At 37.9% G+C, this 25,436-nt stretch overlaps 1 protein-coding gene across 2 annotated transcripts in view; it reads right to left on the bottom strand.

Annotated features, from left to right (window-relative positions):
* LOC124121654 (coiled-coil domain-containing protein 24-like) overlaps positions 1 to 25,436 on the bottom strand; it is a 370,739-nt gene that overhangs the window by 70,954 nt on the left and 274,349 nt on the right. For both annotated transcript variants that reach the window (XM_046484687.1, XM_046484688.1), the window contains exon 6: positions 15,261 to 15,350. In XM_046484687.1, coding sequence (XP_046340643.1) covers positions 15,261 to 15,350 — 90 coding nt within the window. The remainder of the gene's footprint in view (positions 1 to 15,260; positions 15,351 to 25,436) is intronic.

Genomic DNA, 25,436 nt, shown 5'->3' with positions numbered 1-25,436 from the left:
AGAAACTGTACGGAGTCTATGAATCTAAGCCCATTACTTTGCTTTGTTCTAGATTTCCCATCCTTGTCCCTATAATGTATAGGTTTAGTCAACGAGAACGATATGTATTTTTCCATATTATTAGGAATGCACGTTAAACCGCCGTCGGTCTTTGAGATAGCTTGCATAATGAGATGTGAATCGTATCCCCTAAGGTTATGAAACACAACGGGGATGGGTATTGTTTGAGAATTCATTTTTAGTTTCAAGTTACACTCGTTATGAGCGGCTCCCCGATAATTACCCGTGATGTGACAATGATCTCTTACGGAATCCCCATCCAGGGGTTTATTACAAACGTGACAACTCGTTGACTTCTTATGGGCCCTCCAATCATCCCTCGTCATACTCATGGGTTTCTTACACGATAATTTTTCCCTGATTATTCTCTCTTCATTTTGTAGATATTCTAGGAACTTTCCCGCTGCATCAGGTCCTCTGTAAATCACGGGAGTGTTTGTTTTCCCATCATACCTTACAACTATATATCCAAACCCACAAGGAATATGTTCTTGAGTTTTGTACGTAAAACTACTATCTTGATTATTATGGTTGGTATTTTCTATGGGTTTGATAAGCGCTTCGAAGTCTGCGTAAATTACGTACGGTACTGGCATTTGATTACAATAATGTTCAAATTTTAATATATTTTTTCTCTCTTTAGGCATATCGATCCTGATAGCATTCTGTCCAACACCTCTACAGTCTTCTTTATGCGCTTCTAATAGATCTTGTCTGCTGTACCCATGTAGGCATCTTTCACAGAAATATTTCTTTCAAGCATGTTTTGTTTGATCGTATAATAGCCTGTTTAAACTCTTTATCCACGTATAATGATATTTACCATCTTTTTCGATCAGAAATGAATTGATTCTGGGGATATTTTCCGGAGCGGAGCTTATCCTGTGTACAACAATTCCTTTAGAATGTCCGAAAACATTTATAGCTAAATTATTTTGCTTTTCCACCTTATCAATTTGTGATATTGGTGTAGGTTCGTCTATACCATCGAAGTTGAGTCCATCGTTTTGGGGATAGCTAGAAGGTCTATCCGGATGCTTGTCTACGGGGAACAATGCAGATCTTATCATCATTCTTAAACAGTCATCGCATTTATTTTTTACGTTAATTATGGCTTTTTTCTTCTTATAATACGGGGGTAAATCTATATAAGATCCACCTTTGAAGGGCATATAATTCGCTATATCTAAATATAAACTATCGATTTTATCCACACCCCAACCCGAACCTCTATTAGTCCAGCGTTCTAAAGTTTCCTGTATCCTCTGAATTGATGTATCTAAGGATGCGTTTATAGTATCGGATTCGGTTATAACTTCTTGATTGCTACGGAAATATGGTTCGGTATAATGGGTGCTATCGTCTGTGTTACTTTTACTCAATGTCATTTTAATCGTCAGCTGGTATTTTATACTATGTAAATCATCTAATTCCTCATTAATTTTACTCGATATGATGGGCTTAATATCGTTAACATCCATGTTGGAATTAATATCCATCTTCCAACCTCTTAGATATTTAACAACGCCGGTGGATGTGGGTACAAATATTAATTCTTGTTGTTTATTCTCAACATCATTATTATGTTGATTATCAACATTATCATCATTATCACTATCATCATTATCATTAGGTTGATTATTATCTAGTAAAGCAATCAATTCAGCTCTTCTCATTCTAGAATAACCTCTCAGCCCACTGTTTCTCGCTCGAACTTTGAGTTCTCTAACAGTCTGGGGTCTGTTGTATTCCAAACCGAGTAAATCCATCAATTCAGCTTTTCTCATACGAGAATATCCACGCAGTCCACTTTGCTTTGCCATAGCTTTTAATTCTCTGACAAAAACCATTGTGGTTGAATGGTATATGCAAAATGAGACAAATGTCTAATTGGTTGTTTTCATATATCTAAATACATATTCTCCCCAACCTATTCCTCTCATTGATGTAATCTCTCTTCCTAGCATAAATAATCTGGTTCCTGACCCTATCAGCACCGTGTTTCTTGCATAAACAATAACGACCTTTGACCCCTATCCCGCATTCAGAACACGTATAGTTTATGTGTCCGCGCCTGATGTAATAATTATGTATACCGCAGTAAAAATCAACACAGCGTCGGTTACAAAGAGTAGTCTTACCCATGAGTGTAAACTTGCAGTTATTCATGGTATATACATCTATCATATCATTTGTCTAAATGCAAATCACAGCTACACTGTGAGATATTGATTAGGCTATTTATAGATCGCTCTAAACTAGGTCACTCTGACTTATGCATGGTATAGCTGAAAATCAATAGAGAAGTCAATCCAATAATAATAAATGTGACCTCTCGGTTCTTTTGTTCCTCTGACGGTGTATAAAACTGACTCATTGTTGGTCTCGGTATTGGGTCTAGTTTTTTCCCAAAAATGAGGTAGTATTCGTGCATGGCAGATTCAACATCCTTAAACGTTTGAATTGAATGTCCTTCCTTAATCAGTTGTTCATGAATAAAGTCTAATCTCTTCATTCTCTGCTGCGTATATTGTAACTGGGCTGCTTGGTATTGTTCTAAAGCTTCGTTATGTCGTTTACGCTCCTCTTCAACTTCTTTAGCATTTGATTCCCTCATACTGGAAAATAAATAATTACTCCCCGAAAAAGCTAGAGCATTAACAACAGCTCCACCGACCATCATCGCAATTGTTGCCATATTCAAATCTTTATATGAATATAAATATTCAAATGTTTAATTACTTCATTATGTCTTCCGGGATAAGTCCTTGTTTGATGAGCATATCCTTCGTTGCCATAGCTAATCCAATATCAAGAATGGCCATTCCGATGTCATATCCATTAAAATCTAGCTTGGGTGGTGTGGCTTTAGTAATCATTTTAGCCATACGGGCATAGCCAATGGCCAAGCCGGTGACCACCGCTGAATGATACGTCGCGTTTACCAACATTTTACCGTCTGTAACTGGAGTAGTCATGCTTCTTATAGCATTATATGAGGACTAACCTCTAATTGAACTTGTTGTTGCGGCGGGGGTGATGTTTTCTCTTCTCCGGTCTTATAAAAGAACTATACAACCGCTATACCAGCAACTCCTACTAGTGCCCATGTTTTAATTGGATTTGAATTATTTATTAATTTCGCTTTGCGCGCCAGCCCTCCCTTTCTTCCTGCAGCTATTTTCAAAGGATTCTTTGTCACTCTGGGTTGTTTTTTTGTTTTCTCATTCACATGTGGTGCATCCTCATTCACTGGTGGTTCCTCATTCACTCGTTGTTCCGCAATCTGTTGTGTGTTCACAATCTGTTGTTCCTCGTTCACAATCTGTGGTGTCACCTGTGTCTCCATTATTAATTTGAACTTCGTTCTTTATATTATTAAGTGGACACGTATGTTTAAATTGACAATACCTAGCCGTTATTAAAGCTGTGGTGAACGGAGCTAAGAACATTCCGAATCTATGATAAAACTCACAGCTCACTGAGCTTATAGCGTGTTCGATGAATGGGTCTTTCTCGAGAGATTCGCATAAATACAGGCGATGTTCTGCCGGGATGGGGAGAAACGTACTAGCTACGGCTGTGTATAGTTGTAATATAGAAGACCCTATCGTTTTAGTCATGGTAGCTCCCAGTCTAGACTCGTAACGCGCGTACAGTTTTTTAATTTCTTCGTCGGTCATGTTATCAATTTTTTCGATGGTATAATTTTCTCCCAAATATTGGGAACATTTTCCACCGGCTACCAAAGCCGCGAGTCTTTCTCTATGTTTATCTAAAGATTTATCAGCATGTTGATCAGGCTCAGATTCTTTGAGCATTTGTTCGATGAGTTCGTCGCATTCCATAATGTAATACCTAAGGAGATATTTAAGTCTAACATAATATAATATGACATATCCAATACAACCCGTAATAATGAACTGTTGCGAAAGAATGAGGATTTCGAACCACATTTTATGTCATATTAACCTCAATGTTCAATTTGCTACATTTTGCTACATTTTGCTACATTTTTGTTACATTTTTGCTACATTTGCTATAATTTTACTATATTTTTGCTATAATTTTGCTATAATTTGCTAAGCAATTGCATAAGCAGCTGGTTGATCGGTTTTTAATACGAGTTTACAGTGCTTCGTTGCCGCTAACTGTTTTCTGACTTTATCTCGTTCCCCCTTGGTATAAATGACGTCATTTTCGCGTAAACATTCCTCGAATGAATCTCGGTCTTTGCAATGAAACAGTGCTACCCATTTGGTCTGCTCTCTCAGATCTTTCAGGACAGAGTTGTATTTTTGAGTAAGTACCCAAACGCTATGTTGAGTATGCCGACCGGAGAATGCTAAATACGAAAGCATATCTTTCTTTTTTGTTAGTTCTTTACTCGCGCTGCAGTCGTCTATAACGAAAAGGGTTGATTCTCCTTTGTATTTTTCGTGACATACTCGGAGGCAGTCTTGTAAACGATCGCCCGGATCGACTCTGTGTACCCCGTCGTCATTCATTACCCAATCTCTCGATAGGTATGTTTTATTAACGCTTATAGTCGGGCACAGAATAATGATATGATCGAAAACGTCCCGATAATGACTTTCTAAAATATCTAGAATAAAAGCTGTTTTTCCGCAGCCTGTTTGCCCGCATATGATAGCGCAGTGCGGATCTTTAGGTAAAAGATTATCAATAGATTGCTTGCACGAATCTCCCATTCTGTATACTAAGTTGCGCATCCATAATCACGTACAAATATATGTTTAATTTACCAGCCGATTTCTGGAGCTTCGTTATCTGTATGGTGGCACCCTCGCGAGCATTTTCTATTCTCCTCCCACTGCCGTGTAGTTGGTCATTGTCCGTTGTTCGCATTTCGAGCCATAGCACGTACTTCGTGGTTAGGTATTCACCCATCGATACACTCCCGAGAGACGGATCTTTCACGACCGCGTTAACTTCCGGAGAACGTTTTATAGAAGGAAGTTTTTTAATCTCATCCCACTGGTGATACGCTAGCATTCCTTGGCTATATAGTTGATTAGGAATGCCTTCGATAGTTAATTCTACTTTTGTAATCTTGGGATTGTAGAACTTCTCGGTATTTCTTTTAAACGCATCGGAGGGGTCCTCGAACAACATTAAAATACCCTTCAGCGACCTCGTGGGAACGTTTAGATTGATATTCCACATCATATCTTTTTTATCCCTCATGATCTTTCGATGTCGCAGCACGCGGTCGTACAAAATGGCTAAACTTCCCGTATACTGGTTACGAATTTGTCTGGCTAATTCGGGATCCGTTATCATATCGTACTCCAGAGAGATATTGTCAATGGAATATCTAGCATCTTCATTAGCAGATCTGATTACTCTACCGTAGTCATTAAAAGTGAGTTCGTATTCTAACCTATCGCCTAGGGATGCTTGATAAAAGGGCATGTGGGAATCTAGTAATTCAAAGTCTAGGGGAACATAGAATCTGTTTCCTAATGCGTCGGCAACGGCCTTATCTTTTACGACGGTACTATCATCATTTTCAGCGCCCACGCGCAGTCTCAATGTGTTCTTATTACAAATACCTTGGTACTGTAAGTTTTCCCGCTCTTTATCCGTTCTCCAGAGATCCATGTAACAATAGTATACATCGCTATCATCGATACTCAAAACCTCATTACCGCTAATTTTAATCGCGATTTTCTTAACGATAGCACGACCTATGTTCTGAACGGGCTCCCTGTTAACGTCTGTAGAAGTCAAACTAATCGTAAATGCTAGTCTGACAGTTCCCGGAACTAACACATCGTGTGCGCCGAGATTAGGAAAGCGAACCAGAAGCGTTTGATTCTGATCGATGGTACTAGGGTTATTAGTTATAGTTACAGACTGACGAATTGCTTTGACCCCTAATGGATCTCGAAGTCTACGTTGTGGGTTTAACTTGTGTCCGTATTGCGAAGACATTGTTTATATTGAAATTATGTACCCTATGTTTAAAAATGACTGATTTTGATATTAATGACTTTGATCTAAGTACCTTTGATGATCCGAATCGAACTGAAGAGGGTACTGATGAAACCAGGTTTAGTAGTCTTAACGATGAACTTTTACAATCGTCCGTCAATGATTATTACGATGCCTTAAAAGAAGATACCCCAATAGGCCGTGACTATTCAAAGTTTACGATAGATAGTAAAGGAATATTGCGACTGCGTGACTCTCCGGATATTGATCTTATGCATTCTCGTACTCGTAAGCCCCTAGCCTTGTCTACGATAGCTGCTAAACACGGCATCAGCACTGTTCGTGATAAATTAGGTTTTGTGGACTACCGACGACTTTCCGCGAAGACTACTAAGGTTCTTAGGAGTGTGCGTACTGAACTCAGTAACACAGATGATTTGGAAGAAGCCTCTAACGTGGCCTCAGACGGACTCGGAGAAATCTTAGATACCTATTACGATAATTCCACGTTACAGGTATCGGAGTTTAGTATTAGGGAATTACGAGGTCTTGACAAGGCAATGCGAACAATGCGGGGAGAACTCATCAATAATATAGCCAAGATATCCGAAATCGACAAGCATATAGTTTACGAGAAAACAAAACTCGAACAGGCGGGCGATGAGTTCAGTAGACGCCGCGTAGCGGAAAGATTGCGTAACTTAGAAGACGAAAGATCGGCCCGCCTCGTAGCTGCTTCCAGTAATAGAAAGGCACTTCGTTCGCAAATCAGTCGTATTCGAGAAACTATCGATCAAGTCCTCAACGATGACACTACACTGGCCGATAAAATTAAAACATTGTTCAGAGAAAAGGGAATAACCATTGCCAGTATTTTAACCGCGTTGGGATTTATTATATCGACTTTGACTCTCACGTTAACAGGTGGCAGTACAGGTGGAGGCGGATCACCTCCTAGCGATAAAAATGGTATAAAAGAGTGAATAAAAAAGCATTTAAAAGCATTAGGTTCAGCACTGGGAAAGCTCGCTGAGAAAGCCGCGGCTGCACTTTCCGGTATCATAGGGAGTGTTGTTTCCTGGCTATTGAATTTATTAGCTAAGACCACCACTTGGCTTAGTCAAAACTTGTGGGGGCTGATCGTAGCAATTGCAGGGCTGTTGTACGTATTCGCTAAGAACTATTTAACCACCAAATCATGAGTAAGCCAACCGAGACTCCACCCACTACAAGCGCTGTTTTTTCATCGATATGGTGTTGATTTTTAGCCTCAATATGCGGTGGTACTTGTGCGTTAGTAGATGTTTGAGCATTAGTAGATGGTTGTGAAACATGTGGTTTTTGTGGCTTGACTATTCCCTTTTCGCCCGTGATCGTTTGCGTTATTAATTCGATGTTAATATCTGAATTTATATCTGGTTTTTGTTGGTCGGTAGCAATAACAATTTTATTATTATAGCCTATCACTTGACCGATCTTAAGTTCCATATTACTCGGAGACATGTATAGTCCCGGCGCATAAACGTAGTCCACTTTGGATTGGGCGTACTGTAATGCATCTTGAAAACGCTTTATAGACGATGGTATGTCAACTGGTGAATTAATGGCATCCTCCACGTTTGAGACAAACTGTTTTTGCGCATCGAACGCCGTCCCAGTACCGATAATGGATGTTCGTGTTTGCGATTGCGCTCCGAGAATTGCCCACACATAAGTTCTTATCGATTCATTAACTCTTTCAAATCCTGGGTTAGTAAAATTATTTTCCGTTTTATCATTAAGAAATTCATTCCAAGCGTCTGTTGTATCGTTTGGATGCACAAACTTTGTTATAATATAAGGAATGCCACTCTCAAAGTTCATACGATCTGCTCTAAACAGTTTACTCGAGAGAGCAAAGCCTGAAGGGATCACACCCTGTTTAATTAATAATCGCTTTTATCTTTAATAGTTCTTTGTCCATTGTACGGAATACCTAGACCATGACTAGGTCCTTTAATGCACCAATCTTTACTCGTAGAAACATTAAATACATTACAAATACGTTCGAAGGCCCTCTTATTATAATGATTATTTGCGTGATTCCATGCTGGATCCAGCGGTAATGGAGCACTAATTTCTTTAAGTATACGTCTAATCTGATAGTACGCGTGAAATAATATAACAGACTTATATAGTTTAAATCCTGGGGCATTAACAGATACGCCACATCCCGTTGTGGCACACCATACGGCAAAGTTTAACTGATTCTGCCAAAATTGCATCGGACGGTTAAACCAATCGTCAATCATTTTATCGTTAGTTGCCGTGAAACTGTATTTTTCAAAGATATCGTGGAATTTAACGGTAAACTCAGCACCGGAGGCAGTTACTGTAATCGATTGATTAGTATTGTGAGTCGATTTCATATTTAAGTTATGATATAGTATCATTGTATATTTAATATGTATGTTACACTCCCGGGAATAACAAATGGTCAGTCTATTCAACTGCTTCATACAATCGATAACTCGGATGGACAACTCGAAGTAGCTCCATGCGACGTAACGTATTACCAACGGTGGACCAATATAAGTGCTGCGAGAAGAAATAATGAGATATTTGTAATAGATGACCAAAATAGAATTAATAGAATTATTACTATACCTGATGGGTATTACAGCATAAGCTCACTCAATGATGAATATTTTAATTCTAATCAGGAATTTTTTAATACTATTAAATTTAGTATCACACAAAATGAGTCGAATGGGATGCTGAAAATCATCAATGGAAACACAAAAATAATTATTGGTGAGAACTTAGCATACACACTTGGATTGAGAGAAGAAATAACATTATCACGCGGAGTAACAATGTTTGTACATAATACATTACCCGATTTAGTTCCCTATAAAGAGTTGTTCATTCATCTTGATCAAATAAGCACGACGGATAATATTCAGCAAGAAAGTCCTTCAACTCTTCTCAGAAGTGTTCCAGTGAAAAAATGAAAAATATAATAGCGGTAGAACGGAATCTTTCTCGTTATTACAATATAAAAAATTGAAGCGGGGTATCATTTCAGACCTCAAAATTTCTGTATTAGATGTAAAACACCAACCTGTACATATAGGATACTTAAGTGTAACACTCCATATTAAAAATAATGGTTGATGCCATATTTAAGTTATGATATAGTATCAGTGTATATTTCATATGTATGTTACACTCCTAGGAATAACAAATGGTCAGTCTATTCAACTGCTTCGTACTATCGATAACTCGGATGGACAACTCGAAGTCGCTCTATGTGATGTAACGTATTACCCGAGGTGGACCAATATAAGTGCTACGAGGGGTTATAATAATGAGACAGAAATAAATGGTAAAAAATACATTATACCTAATGGGTATTACAGCGTATGCTCACTCAATGATGAATTTTTTAAGCCTAATGGAATTAGTCTAACACAAAATGAGTCAAATGGGTTACTGATTTTAAACGCTGGAACAAAGGATGTAAAGCTTTACAAGAACTTAGCATACACACTTGGATGGGGAGGAGAAATGCAGTTATCAAGACATCAGATCAGGGACTCTATTTACCTGAGTTAGTTCCCTATAAAGAGTTGTGCATCCATCTTGATCAAATCAGTACGACAGATAATATTCAACAAGAAAGTCCTTCAACTCTGCTCAGAAGTGTTCCAGTGAAAAATGAAAAATATAATAGTGGCAGAACTGAATCATTCTCGACATTACAATATAAAAAATTAAAGCGGGGTATTATTTCAGACCTCAAAATTTCTGTATTAGATGTAAAACACCAACCTGTACATATAGGATACTTAAGTGTAACACTCCATATTAAAAATAATGGTTGATGCATCAGGCCCTGGAACAGTAAGACAATGTAATACAATTGCGCTTTCCGATCTCGGAGACACAGAAGGATTTGATAAACCCGGTACCGATGGTAAGTTATACGCTTTACACTTACATGATAATGTATACAATCGGAAAGAAGTCACATTCACGGGTAATCTAGGAGATTTAAGCGATGTTGATGTTAGTAGACTCCTTAAAAACACTTCGTACAATATTACTCGCAACGACGATAATAAATGGACTATGGTCGAAGCAAACATCGAGTGGCTACTGAATATCGTCATTACCCCACCTTATGTGATGATGGGTAAGGGACATAATTTAACTAAGATAATAAATAGTGGCATCGTACTCGCGGCTTATATCCCGTCAAAACGAAAAAGTGTGCTAGTCACTCCCCTGCCAGAAAACCCAGGTCATATGTTATATAGTCGTCCGGCCTTAAAAAATGTTACTTTAAATTTGGTTACTGAATTCGAAGATATTAAAGTTAACCTGAGTGCAATACCTAATCTTTCTATGCTTATTATTGAAGTCTTGTTCGGAGATGCACCGGAAGATGCCTTCGAAATATTACCAGGTCTATCGATTAAATGGCTCAAGAAACACGAGCGTCAACGTTGCAGTATTATTCATATCGGAGCATCGCCCGTTGCAACCCTCGAGGGGGTCCAAATTATTAAAAGTGACAGCATTTCTCTTTCTAAGATATTATTGCCGTATAATATACATTTGATAAGATTGATGTATAGTCTCAAAACATTTAAGCAAGACCAATTAAAGACTATTATATGATCGTAATATACACTATGAGTTTATATCCGGCGCTCGGTGAAGCATTTGAAAAGATGGAAACTGTTGATGGATTTCGATTACATCAAATAAGCGACATAAAACATCGAATAGGGAAGGATAGGGAGTTGAGACTTGGATTGTATAAAAAGTATCGCAGAGCCGTGAATGCTCTGGACGGAGTTGACACCGCTCTTGTAGTATCTGGCATGGGACTCGGTGTAGCGGGTATCGGTTTACTATCAACTATAATCGCCGCGCCTATCGTGCTCGGCATGGAAATAACCGCTGGAGTCTCGGGACTGGCAGGAATATCGATAAAATTCATTTCTCGTAGGTTACAAAAGAAAGCATTAAAACACGATAGTATTCGGATACTGGCCGAAGCAAAGTTGAACAGCATTGAGGATCATATTTCGACAGCAATGGCCGATTGTAAGATATCCGAGGAGGAGTTTCGCTTAGTGCTGTCGGAACTCACCAAATACAATGAAATGAAGCAGGAGATTCGATCAAAATCTCGTAAGACCAGTGGTATTAGCGAAGACGAGAAAAAAAAGTTCATAGAACAGGGGAGGCAACAAGCGCGTCAATTATTCCGTGCCAAAACCAAAGAACTGGTTGGAGATTAAAAATAGATTGTTTACTATCGTTTGATCACATTTAGACAAATGCTTACATAAATATATAATAATGGAGAAAGCTATTCAATGGAGAGAATTACCACAAGGTTTTTATTATATCAGTGATGTCAAACCAACCAAATACGGTTATCAATTGTTTCTTATCAATTTACAAAAAGAGTGTAGTTATATAGTCTGGTCTCCTAGTAAAATGAACGAAGAACTTAATAAAAATGTTGAATATCGCTTTATCGATAAAAATAATAATGAATATTTTTATTACCATTTAGACTCATCTAAAGCAATGATTGGCCCCAGGTATTGGTGAGCTAGAGCCAATTTAACTTAATCTCATGACTATCATTAAATCACATAATCATTTTGGCATAAAAAAATGCCACCTGTAGTAGCAGTATAGGTATATGAATCCGGCTCCAGTGGAAGTGGTCCAGAACCATCATTACCTATACTACTAAAATAGAAAATAATGATCCAGAAACCTATTGTAAAAACCTAACAGACTATATAATAAACGCAGCCAAAACCTCCATCCCCTTCAAAACATCTAAGACAGGCAAACCCACGGTACCATGGTGGAATGAGGAAATAGAACAGACTAGACGAAAACGTAAATCAGCCCTCAATAAAGCAAAACGTGACTACAAACATCTAAACATAGCCCACGAACTAAACCACCAGGTTCAAAAACTAGTCCAAAGAGCCAAAAGTAGAGACTGGAAAAAATTCTGCAAAGGTATAAATAACCGTACAGATGCCAGAACGGTCTGGCGCAAAATCCACGCCATTAGAGGCTTAAAACGACATAAAAAACAACCTAAAATTAACAACTCAACCAACCCTGCCCAAAACGCAAATAATCTTGCCAACCACTTTTCGGCCGTTAGAAGTAACACAAACTTCAGCCAAAAATTCCAAGATAAACTTAAAACAGAAAACAAACCCACAAAAGAACCAAACAATAACAATCTAGAAATTAAAGCCCAAGCAGCAATGGTGGGCTCCAAGTAACACTGTGCACAAACGTCCATGTTCGAATCCTTAAAGGGTTTCCTTGTACCAAATCAGTCAAATGTAGGCACCACTTGCAGGGTATCGCCGCTACGATATTGTCGTGTGCTGGGGTGTCCAAGTCTGTTCTAAACCCATTTCCGACCTTAAATATGTTCGAATCCTCAAAGGGATTGCTTTTACCAACTCTGTCAAAACATAGTCACCGGAAATCGCCGCACAAAATTGGCGTGTTCCAGGGGTGTCCCAAATATTAATCAAATATTACCACCAAAGGTGTTACTTTTAGCATGCAACCAAGAACAAAAGTTAATGTACATATGTCCGACTAACTTCATGTCAACTTTCAATAGTTTCGGTGGAGAACCTTACAAGATATGATCTTTAAAGTAAAATCAATATCCAATAGGACCGTCACTTAAAAAGGTATCCAAAAACGGCTAACAGAGTTTGATGTGTAATGTATGAAGACAATTCTCAGAAAGTTTGAAATCATTTCATGCAGTGGGTTGAGAGGAAATAGGATTTGAAGACAGGAACTCAAAAAAACCCTGTGAAAACCTTGAATCCAATATGGCTGCCAAACCACATGACCAATGACCACAGTCAAAGAAAAAAATGTCACGCACCCAAAGCAGCAGACACATGCAAGTTTTCAAAGTAATCAAACAAGCGGTTGCGGATCAATAAGGCGAAATATATCTTAAAAAAATACTTGTTTTTCAGTTATCTGCCCTTGGCCATTGGGTCTATGGCCTTGGGATTTTGGCGGAATCTAGTATTCAACAGTCTTCATACACATACAAAATCTGAACATAATCGAGTCAGTGGTTACTCTGCCAACTCTGGTACAAAAATCGGCGGAATAATAATAATATTAAATCGAACGATAACACTAGGGCTCTTCAGCCTTTCGGCTTGGTGACTCTTTAACAGGCTGTCACGTCTTTGTCATTTGAACTTCAGTCAAACGGATTAGCATTCTGATTCGTCGGGACCCCAGGTTTCTGTCGCATTTTTAGATAAAGTGCCGAACCTATTTACCACATGGTGGGACTGATAAGAGCCTTGTGGTTTACCTCTGCCAAGCCCTTTACGACGAAAAGAATCCCTCCTTGAGGAATGAGCGTCTCAGCATGTAATTGCCCGACCAGCTCATTGGGAGAAATTCTGAAACACATGTTTGAATTCCTTGAGTGCGTCTCATCCCAAGTGTAACTGGAGATCTTAGCATCACTGAACAAAGGAGCCAGTGTTAAAACTCAGAATTACAGTTGGAGAGCGCCAAATAACAAAGCCTGCTCGTGACAGTGATCACCACCAGGGCTACTTGAAGGTGGTACTTCATGCAGCCCTGAGGCTGCCAACCTGGTAGAAGCACTGTAAGAGGCATGGGCCCAGCGTCACTGGGACCGTCATTGTGGAGGCCATGGATGCCTGAAAATTTTAAACAGGTGTGATACTCATGACTGAGCCCGAGGTCGTAGGTCATGGAGGTGAATGAATGTCGGCAGTCACAACTACCATGGTCAACACCCCATAGAAAAGTCCAGATTCCACCCTTCCCAAAATAGGCTGGTATTATGGAGTTATTATCTTGGCTGGACTAATGTGTCTGTGCATAGTCCAATCATAATCAGGCAACGAAATTGAAATCCGGTTTGTAAACTGTTCTGCAGATTTCGGTTTAGTGCATGATTTGCAAAGCATGTGCACCGTTGTCAACAGATATTTTCGAAGACTATTCTTGTTTATGATCAAGGAGCCCACGTGATTTGATGCACTTCGCTATGTAAGATCAAAATATAGATCTTGATTATCGATCAGATCATCTTGACTGGGTGCCACCATTTTGTTTGAAACAAATGCAAGTAATACGAGACGTGGAATCTGATTTGTCCACAGGTGAGGCTTAGAAGGGACATAACTTGTAATAACCACTGGTGGCGCTACGATTGAGCCCAGGAATTCCAGCCTTGTTCGTCAAGGGTGGAAACTGGACTTTAAAGTCAGTTAACTCCCTCGCCTCAGGAAGATGATTCCAACGGATCGAACATGCAACCTTCGTATCTATAGCCCAGTGAGTTTACCAGTTAGCTACAGAGGTAATCACAATGTGTTTCAGAATGTCTTTTTCCAGTACCCGTACGCCAGCAACAGACATTTTACGGCTGTTTCCTAAGGATCAGGGAAAGAATGTTTGAAACATAAAAATGTTGATAAATGTTGTTATAAGTTTCTTTTCTCAGTTTATAAGTTAGATAAGACACTTTCCCTCAGGTTTTTATGACATTTAAAACCCTTAGCCTTGGGATAAAACCTAACGAACATTGAGATTGGGTATTATATATTGATATTTTGTTTTACAAATTCATTTTGAATTGTTGTTAATTGTTCAATAAATGTGTTGAACAGGTCTTGCTTTTTTTTCTTCCTTTGTGTGTGAATTGTTGACCTTACCTGTATTGGATTACGAAAAAAGTTAGTTAGTGAACTCATACTCTCAAATATTGGTACTAAATACTGTATGGCTAACAAATCACAGCAATTTGACATGGACACAATATTTTCTACATGGCCCACATAACTGAAGACAGGTGGGCCATAGACACACTTTGTATAAAGACTAGGATGAACACTGGTTTAACAGTAGGGACATAAAACAGTTTGAAAAAAATGATTCTGAAATATCAATTGTTGCTTCATTCATTGCAGTAAAATTTCTAATATTTGTTGTAAATTATAGCACATAAATCAAAATGTATATATTTTCACTTAGATTTTCCCTGTAGTAGATCAAAAGATATGTGTAAGTGTGGAGACATTAGTTTGTAATTTCTTTTAAAAATTTACTTTTGATATTATACATTTGACTATTAAAGGTTCAGTTATTAGTTCAGCTTGTTTCCCAGTCTCAGCAATGCTTACCTAAGATGTTGCACAACATCATCCAGCTGTAGATAGTTCAGCTTGTTTCTCATTCTCAGCATCTCTTCACCTAAGTCTTGGAATGGTATACTAAAATAAAATAAAAAGTCAAACAATTTTTGTTTTACAAAGGCCTCTGGCCAATATGTTTGTTTTTACATTGCAATATTCGAAAAATAACTCAAGTCCTATACATTAAGCTGAATAACTGGTAAGATATTTTGTAAACATAATATCAAAATAGATCAACATTTTATCACATCGACATTTTTTGTTGTTGAGAACAATATTTCAAAACTGTGCATGATGACATATTTACAAAGTAGTACCTATCATCGTATCAAGTAGGTCCAAGATGCACAAGATGAACCTCATCTTTTATTCAGTATTTGGAAACAGTCTTCTACATTCTACATTCAACATGTTTTAATCTAAGCAGACCTGACTGTAAACATGACAAGTACATAGTGAATAACTTTTTATTTTCAAACATTTTTATTTCCGTTCAAGTAATCATTTTCAGGGTGCTTTATAAGAATAATGGATGGCCAGTGAGGTAAAGCTCACATAAAATATATACATAAAAACAATAATTATCATTGTTAATAATGCTAACAATACTACCTCTATTATAGTCTGGAAGTTAATTTAAGGTACCGACGTTTACTACAATATCTGAAAAACTATTGGACCTACTCCCGTCAAAGTTGGAGTACATAACTGGATAAAAAAATCTGTCTAGTTAGCTATCACTATATTTCATCGACAACCAGACCTGTTCGTCACGGGTGGAACAAGCATTCATTGTAACAGCCATCTGCATAATGCTACCCCTGCGTCACAGGGCCATATGACACAGTTGAACCAATCAAATCAACTCGAAAGGTTGCACGGGAATCACGCACCCACGAATACAGTGTTAGCATTAGATTGTACTTCATGATGTCTCAGCGCAAGCATCTTTCCGCTGATGCGAAAGGTTTTGTTGTTAAAATATTTGAATACTTTAAGGCTGAAAGTGAAAGAGGTTTGCCCTTCTTTGACATTTCAAAGTACATGAAAAGAACAATTCATGCGTTACAGCTTCCCAAACATACTGTAGTTAAGATTTTGAACTCTCATAAAAACACAGGGGGGCATCTCAAAACAGGATAGGAAATTAAAGTTAGATTCCTTTGATAAGAAAGTTGTCAGGGACGTGATTCGGCGGATAACACGAGAAAATGATTTTATTTCAACACGAAAACTAAAACAAATTCTCCTGACATAGCATGACTTAGATATTTCCAAATGGACCATTTGTAAACTCCTTTCCAAATTTCGATATCAGTACAAAAAGACGAAAGGATTGAAACTAGCAATGTGTGAACGACCAGATATCATTCGTTTGAGTATAAATTATTTGCGCACTATAAAAAAGAAACGAGAAGAAGGCTATGAGCCTGTCTATTTGGACGAAACCTGGGTGAACGCCTGCCACACAGCGGCTTACCAGGTAATTGTCTCACCCAGATACCAGAGAGCCACAGTGCAAGATCCCCCCTGGTAAAGGGGAGCGCCTGATTGTCCTCCGTGCAGGCTCCCACAGAGGTTTCCTCCCTGGGTGTGATCTAGTGTTCAGATCCAGATCTACAGATGGCAGAGACTACCATACCGAGATGAATAGTCAAGTTTTCACTGCGTATGTTGAGGAGCAGCTCCTCTTAGCACTGCCTGATAAATCCTTGGTGGTTATGGACAATGCTCCCTATTACAGTTGTCGAGATCTTATTAACCGTTGTCCAACCTCAAATTCCACCAAAGGTGAGATATGTCAGTGGTTGGACAACAACCGCATTGCTCGGCCCACGAAAGCCAAAAGAACTGACTACTACCAACTGGTTCTTCAGAGGAAGAGTATTGGAAACAAGACTGTATCTGACCAGATACTGTCCACCCTGTTGTTGTTCATTTAGGTGACAGCACAGACTCCGAATCTGACGACGAGGGCATTTTGTGGGACCAAGAATAGTGCAATACATATACCCGTTTCACTACGACATGTAATAGCCCCAATTGCCACGGATATGAATTCTTACATATTCGTACATATTCTTAATCATTTCTTAAGAATCTTAAATAGATCTTATTTGATTCCCAAACATTCTTGTAGTTCGTGGGATTCGTGAGAAAAAAATTGTTTATCAAAGAATTTCTAGATCGTCTACGAATTTCAGGTTCGTGCTTTGTAGTACATGTCGTAATCGGATCTTGTCTACTTTGTGCAATTCTTGGCTCAGAATTTGATTCTCTTTCACCCGAAACAGCCCTGAAGGTCTTGAATCATCTGTGAAAATATTAAAATATTTTCTTCGAAACCATAAAGCAATGATTTGTCTAAATGAAAAATTATGTATGATATATTACAGCTAATAACAGGATGCATGAAATATAATAATGTGGCAAGGAATGATACATTTGTTTGTTTTGTTTGTTTGTTGTTTAACGCCACTATTATGGAATTATCATGGTTCAGTTTCGTTGAACTAAACCTTCCAAATGGCGTGCTGGTTTTCTTGGAGGAATTAGTCAGCAAAGAGCTGGAGTCACAGGAGACTAATCACAAGTTTATTTACAAGAACAATTAACAATTAACAATGAACAATTTACAATATCTTAGAATATAGCTGGGGGTGCCACAGAGAGTCGGTACAACCCTCTGGGCTGTGAGAGAGATATCTGCTTGGTTAGAGTGACAAACCCCTTCTGCCTAAAATTTTGCTTTAGACGAGCTTGTAATGGGGGCTAATCCTTAATGAGTCTAAATTGAAATAATTGCTGAATGTTATTCTAATATAGGTGATGACAGATTTACTTAAATAAAATAGTTCAAGGCAATCTATAAGACTATGTAGACATATCTTTTGTCTGGGAGATGGGATCTTGATACCTTAGGCTAGCATTTATTTAAAAGCTTCAAATCTATCAAACTATGTAGACATAACTCTTGTCTTATTGAATAGTACGTCTAGGAGATGCGCTCCCGTTACCTTAAGCTAGCATCTATCCAAAAAGCTACAACTGAAACTACTGATATTTTATATATGCATTTTACCTGATGATAAGAATTACTTGCTAAACTATAATTATATGAAATGATGTATAAATATTACACCATGATAACTCATAAAAGCACTTGATGTGGATCTAATTATTATAGGAAAACTTAGTATAAATGTTATATCATAATACCGCACTCAGCAATATCATGACGTTATTTATACCAAGCCTGAATGAGATAAAGTCAGAAAACTGTTAGCTTCAACGAAGCATTGTAAACTCGTATTAAAAAACGATCAACCAGCTGCCTATGCAATTGCTTAGCAAAATGTAGCAAAATTATAGCAAAAATAGCAAAAATATTGTAAAATTATAGCAAATATAGCAAAAAGATAGCACAAGTAGTATAGGTAATGGGGGTTCTGGACCACTTCCACTGGAGCCGGGTTCATATACCTATACTGCCACTACAGGTGGCATTTTTAATGCCAAAATGATTATGCGATTCAACGATAGTCATAAGTTGTATTAAACGAAACATCAATATTAATTAATAATGGATAAAATTTACTATAGCCCATGAGGATATTGGAAAGGTATAGGAGCAATAAAAAAATTAGCCACCGCGGCTAAGGTATCTAAAGATGTGGCCAAGGATTGGTTAAAGAAACAAGCGATGTGGCAAATATATTTACCGGCACCGCGTTATATACCGAGGAAGAAGTTTGATATTTTTACAACGAATGAAGTTCATCAGGCTGACCTCTTGTTTCTTCCCCACGATAAGGTAAAACGCAAAATGTATAAATATGCTTTAACAGTAGTAGATGTGGCTAGTCGATACAAAGAGGCTGAGCCATTAACCTCAAAAGAATCAACAGAGGTAGCTAAAGCACTGAGTCGCATATATAAACGCAGGCCACTAAAATGGCCTAAGCTATTTCAAGTAGATCCCGGTCGCGAGTTTATGGGATCGGTAACTAAACTGTTAACAAAGCAAGATGTCGAAATCGTCCGTGGTGAAAGAGAGGCCCACTGAAGTCAAGCTATCGTCGAAAGATTTAACTGGACATTAGTGGAACGTTTGTTTGGCTATCAGTATGGGATCGAAATGAAATCGGAGCAATTGAGATCAACCGAATGGGTGACACGATTATCAGCCGTTGTATCAGCGCTGAATAATGAAGTAACGAGATTAATAGGGAAGAAACCATCCGATGCTATTAAAATGAAATCCGTGACTTCCGAATCTTCAGCACCGAGGAGAGGCAAAGAACGAAAACTTCCGGATAGAGTAAGCGTAAGATATTTATACCAGCCCGGTGAACTCGAAGGAGGCCTACGTCGCGCAACCGATCCCATATGGTCTCTTAAGACGTATAACATTAGTCGATTGGTTACGAAAGAAGGAGAGCCTATTCTTTATTATCTTCAAGATGGACCGGGTAGGGCATTTGTACGAGAAGAGTTGTTCAAAGTTCCCGACGGTACGGTATTACCACCATAACCATAAGCATAGGTAGTTACACCATCATTATCAATCCATCTCTTTGTATCTAAGGGGGATAATGATGTCTTGTTCATTCTTAATCCATATATCCTATGATTGTAACTTCTTAAAGAGTTCATCTCGTGTTTGAACGTTCTACCGTTGAATAATGATTCTTTATACTGTTCGTGTTTGATATGCTTTTTTACCACATACTTCTTAACACCCTTGGCTTTTCTTATCTCTCCATTATCGGACTTCTTTATAGAATACATCTTAGCACAAGACCAAATAGCGTCCATTCCAATTTGGAATGAACGTTGGAATGCTTTGGAAAGATCGCTCATTCCAAACTTTCCAAAGCTTGGAAAGATCGATCTTTCCAGAAAATCCAAAATTGGAATGGCAACATTTCCAAACATATTTCCAACACTGGAAATGTTTGGAATGGTTTGGAATGGTTTGGAATTGTTTGGAAATATGGTTAGAAGGAACAAGTTAAAATATGTTATATCAGTAATTTGAACAATAAAAAGACTATGAATTAGGGGCTTTAGGGGCTTTAGGGGTTGCTTATATAGTAATTTTGAAATTTTGAGATTTGGAAAGAATGCCAAGAGTGGGTGGGGGACGAACTAAGGGAGCTGTGTGTGTTGGGTGGTTGTTAGATAAGGTAGTTTTGGTTTTATTATTTTATTTGGGGTTTAAAATGCGACTAATTAGTCCTGTTTTAATTAGGTATAAACCTAAGGCTTTGAATTTTTCTAATTTATTTTGTGGATTTAAGATTGATTCTGGTGTAAAACTACTCACAGATTACGATATGCACTTGTTTATTGAGAAAGGATTAAGGGGTGGTATATCGGTGGTATCGAAAAGGTATTCTAAGGCTAATAATAAATTAGTGGAAGGACACGCACACATTATATCTCGACGCCAACAATTTGTACGGATGGCCTATGAGTCAACCTTTACCCACGGGTGGTTTTGACTGGGTCGATGATATCGAAGTGAATGATATCCATAATATCAATGTGAATGATGCGAATAAAGGGTACATACTAGAAGTTGACTTGGAATATCCAAATTCGTTACATAAAGACCATAACAGTTATCCACTAGCTCCCGAAAGATTAATGGTTAATAAAGATTGGATGTCAGAATATCAACACTCCTTGATGGGTAATACTAAGTTAGCTAACGTAGAAAAACTCGTACCAAATTTGATGTACAAGACAAAATATATAGTTCACTACAGAAATCTCCAGTTATATCTGTCGATAGGTATGAACCTAAAGAAAATACACAGAGTTCTAAAGTTTGATCAAAGTCCTTGGATGGAGCCCTATATAAGACCGAACACAGATTTAAGAAAGATAGCTACCAGCGATTTTGAAAAGAATCTATATAAGCTCATGAATAACTCAGTATTTGGTAAAACTATGGAGAATCTAAGGAAGCGCGTTGATGTTAAATTGGTCAGATCTAATGAGGAAGAATGACTAAGGAAACTTATAGCCAGTCCGGCTTTTAACAGAAACAAGATATTCGATAACGACTTAGCCGCATTGCATATGCAGAAGAGTAATATAAAATTCAACAGACCGGTGAACGTCGGTATGAGTATTCTTGACTTGTCAAAACACTTAATGTATGACTTTTATTACAACAACTTAAGAAGCAGTATGGCGATAGATGTGAGGTGTTATATATACGACACAGATTCTTTGTTGATGGAAATACAAACCGATGATGTGTATAAAGATATGGCAGCAAAAATAGATATGTACGACACGAGCGATTACCCAAAAGATAATCCACTGCACAGCGTAGTAAATAAAAAGGTGTTAGGTAAGATGAAGGATGAATGTGCTGGGACCCCTATAGCGGAGTATGTCAAATTAAGACCTAAGATGTATTCTATAAAGAAGTCCGATAATGGAGAGATAAGAAAAGCTAAGGGTGTTAAGAAGTATGTGGTAAAAAAGCATATCAAACACGAACAGTATAAAGAAGCATTATTCAACGGTAGAACATTCAAACACGAAATGAACTCTTTAAGAAGTTACAATCATAGGATATATGGATTTAGAATGAAGAAGACATCATTATCCCCCTTAGATACAAAGAGATGGATTGATAAGGATGGTGTAACTACCTATGCTTATGGTTATGGCAGTAATACAGTATCGAACTATGAGCAACTCTTCTCGTACAAATGCCCTGCCCGGTCCATCTTTAAGATAATAAAGAATAGGCTCTCCTTCTTTTTCGTAACCAATTGACTAATTCACAGGGCTGGCCTAAATATCTTACGCTTAATCTATCCAGAAGTTTTTGTTCTTTGCCTCTCCTCGGTGCTGAAGATTCGGAAGTCTAGGATTTCATTTTAATCGCATCGGATGGTTTCTTCCCGATTAATCTCGTTACTTCATTATTCAGCTCTGATACAACAGCTGATAAACGTGTCACCCATTCGGTTGATCTTAATCGTTCCGATTTCATTTCGATCCCATACTGATAGCCAAACAAACGTTCCACTAATGTCCAGTTAAATCTTTCAACGATAGCTTGACTACGGTTGGCCTCTTTTTCACCATGCCTGATTTCGACATCGTGCTTTGTTAACAGTTTAGTTATCGATCCCATAAACTCGCGACCGGGATCTACTTGAAATAGCTTAGGCCATTTTAGTGGCCTGCGTTTATATATGCGACTCAGTGCTTTAGCTACCTCTGTTGATTCTTTCGAGGTTAATGGCTCAGCCTCTTTGTATCGACTAGCCACATCTACTACTGTTAAAGCATATTTATACGTTTTGCGTTTTACCTTATCGTTGGGAAGAAACAAGAGGTCAGCCTGATGAACTTCATTCGTTGTAAAAATATCAAACTTCTTCCTCGGTATATAACGCGGTGCCGGTAAATATATTTGCCACATCGCTTGTTTCTTTAACCAATCCTTGGCCACATCTTTAGCTAATTTTTTTATTGCTCCTATACCTTTCCAATATCCTCGTGGGCTATAGTAAATTTTATTCATTATTAATTAATATTGATTATTCTTTTAATTAGTCTCATGACGATCATTGAATGGCATCATCATTTACACATAAAAAATTCCCCCTGTAGTAGCAGTATAGGTATATAAATCTGGCTCCAGTTGAAGCGAGCCAGAACCCCCATTACCTATACTACTCAAGCCTAAATTGAATAAATGGACGTTGAAGGGTTCTTGATGTTAATGTTGATAAGTATTTTTCTGGTTGAATAAGATTCTTAAACGTTCTGTACAAGTCATACCTTGAACTGTTTTCTAGGGCAGAATGCCATTCCTGATAAAACATATTTATAGATTGTTCACAAAATTGTTTCAAAAAGTTTAACATCACCAACTGTTTGGTTTAACCATACAAAGCCGCAACCATTAGAAAAAAAAAGGTTTCTAACATGTGATGCCCATGTTAGTTTGCCCATGTTGTCTAAATGTACAAGCATATAATAAGCAAGTTTGGGGATTCGGCGTTCATGCATTCCAAGAATATTAAACCAGTATTTCAAGCATCTAATTTGGGAATTGATATATAACAGGGATCTGCCACACTCGCCATAGACCATACAATTGGGTGTTGATGGACCAATGGATAAGAATTGTTTACAGGCTAAAAGATGTAGCTTTTCAAGACAACCATACCGCTAAAATCCCCATACTTCTGATCCATATAGTCCCCCGCCGTGATATTGCTGGAATATTGCTAAAAGCGGCGTAAAACCATACTCACTCACTCACTCACTCTGATCCATATAACAGGATTGGTTGAATTTGGGCATCAAATAATTTAAAAAATATATTCAGTGTAAAATCTCCTACTTTCTGCGAGACAGACATTACATTGATTAAGGCCTTCTTTGCACGTGATGTTCAGGCCAATACACTTTTCTTGAAGTTCATTGTATGGGTAAACATTACACCAAGATATGTATAATGGCTCAGAACATTAACACATTTACCATCGAAAAAACATCTTTTATCTGTGACACCTGCCCCCCTCTTCTGAAAATGACAGTATTTGTTTTATCATGGTTAACTGATAGTTTCCACTCTTTGGAGTAACATTCTAAAATGTTAAGTTGTTTTTGTAATCCAACAACAGAATCTGATACTAAAATGACAAAAAGAACAATATCGGGCTCAAGATACAGCCTTGTCGTAAGCCAACAGGACAATCAAAGAAATTGGTTACATCGTCACCACATCATACACATGATTTGATATTTGAATACACAGCTTTTAATATAGAGTACATTTTCCAATGAAGGCCAGTAGTTATTAAACAATGCCATGGTTTTTAACGATCAACGGAGTCAAAAGCTTTTTTAAAGTCGACAAAGGCTACATACACTTTGTGTTTACGACGTGATAGACATTTTTGGATTATTGCTTATAACGTGAATATATGATCTTTCCAAGAATACTCATTAAGGATATTCCCCTATAATTGTCTTGGTTGTTAAACTCTCCTTTCTTGTGTATTGGAATAATTAGCGAACAAGACCAGCGAACAAGACCAATTGTTTTGCTACTTTAATGCATACAAAATTATCGATATCTGATGTTATTAGCCTGCAGAACTTACTAATTGAATGTTGGATACATATGCATATGCCACCTGACAGTTGACCATACTCAGATAATTTAATTGCTGGGCTGTAAAAGACATCATAATCATCTAACCAATTAATGTCTGACATATCATATACAAATGTTTCTACAAGACATACTATTTGGAATTTGCTTAAGTAAGAGATGAAGTCGCTGTCATCAACTTTTGGGCTAAGTCCATTTACGTTCCAACACAGGAAAGTAAGTTTCTCATCTTCACTCACAGTAGCGCTCATAAAATTGATCGTGTCACTGGTGTCGGATCTATTACGTCCATATGGTATATTATCCGGGCCTCGGCCATCATCCTATGGAAGTTGCCTATTCGATGATGTTTCAATTGTAGCTTGAGTAACCCTGCCTCGCCTGCGTTGGGGTGTGTCGAATTCCTGATGAGTACGGGAGGTACTAACCGAACTTTCTCGAGGTTTTGTCACAAGCTTACTGTTCTTAAAGTAACCAAAATGGCTGGTGTCTTTAAAAGTATTCAGTTGTTGATGTTGGCGTGTTGTCAAGTCGCTTGACATTCTAAGCCCGTTTTCCCTAAGCATGGGTCGAGCTTTCAGAGCTCGAACCTTGTCATCTGATATCAGAAGCTTGGCAATTATAGGGCGTGGTTTATCCGCGTTTCGATGTCTTATTCAAAGGCGATATTCAAAGGCACGGATAATGTGAGATGGTTGCCACGTTTTAAAGGTTATGTGTTCATTAAAAATTGACATCAACGTTTCCTTACAAGCCATCAATTTCTCACCTTCTGCTTCGGGTACACCATGGAGAGTGCCATTATCACGTCTGCTAAACGATTCCAATTTATCCATATCGTCATCAATCTTAGATAGACGTTCTACGACAGTTTCAGTTTTATCAGTAACAGCATCAATCTCAGTATACATAATGTCATGATAATGTTTTAAGTCGAGAATATCAGATTTGATTAGAGTTACTGTTACCTCAAGTTGACCACATTTAAAACTGATTGCGAA

Source organism: Haliotis rufescens, unplaced genomic scaffold (assembly GCF_023055435.1).
Source record: "Haliotis rufescens isolate VD_foot unplaced genomic scaffold, xgHalRufe1.0.p SCAF_2, whole genome shotgun sequence".
Classification (NCBI taxonomy): Eukaryota; Metazoa; Mollusca; class Gastropoda; order Lepetellida; family Haliotidae; genus Haliotis; species Haliotis rufescens.
This window is presented reverse-complemented; position numbering and strand designations above follow the sequence as displayed.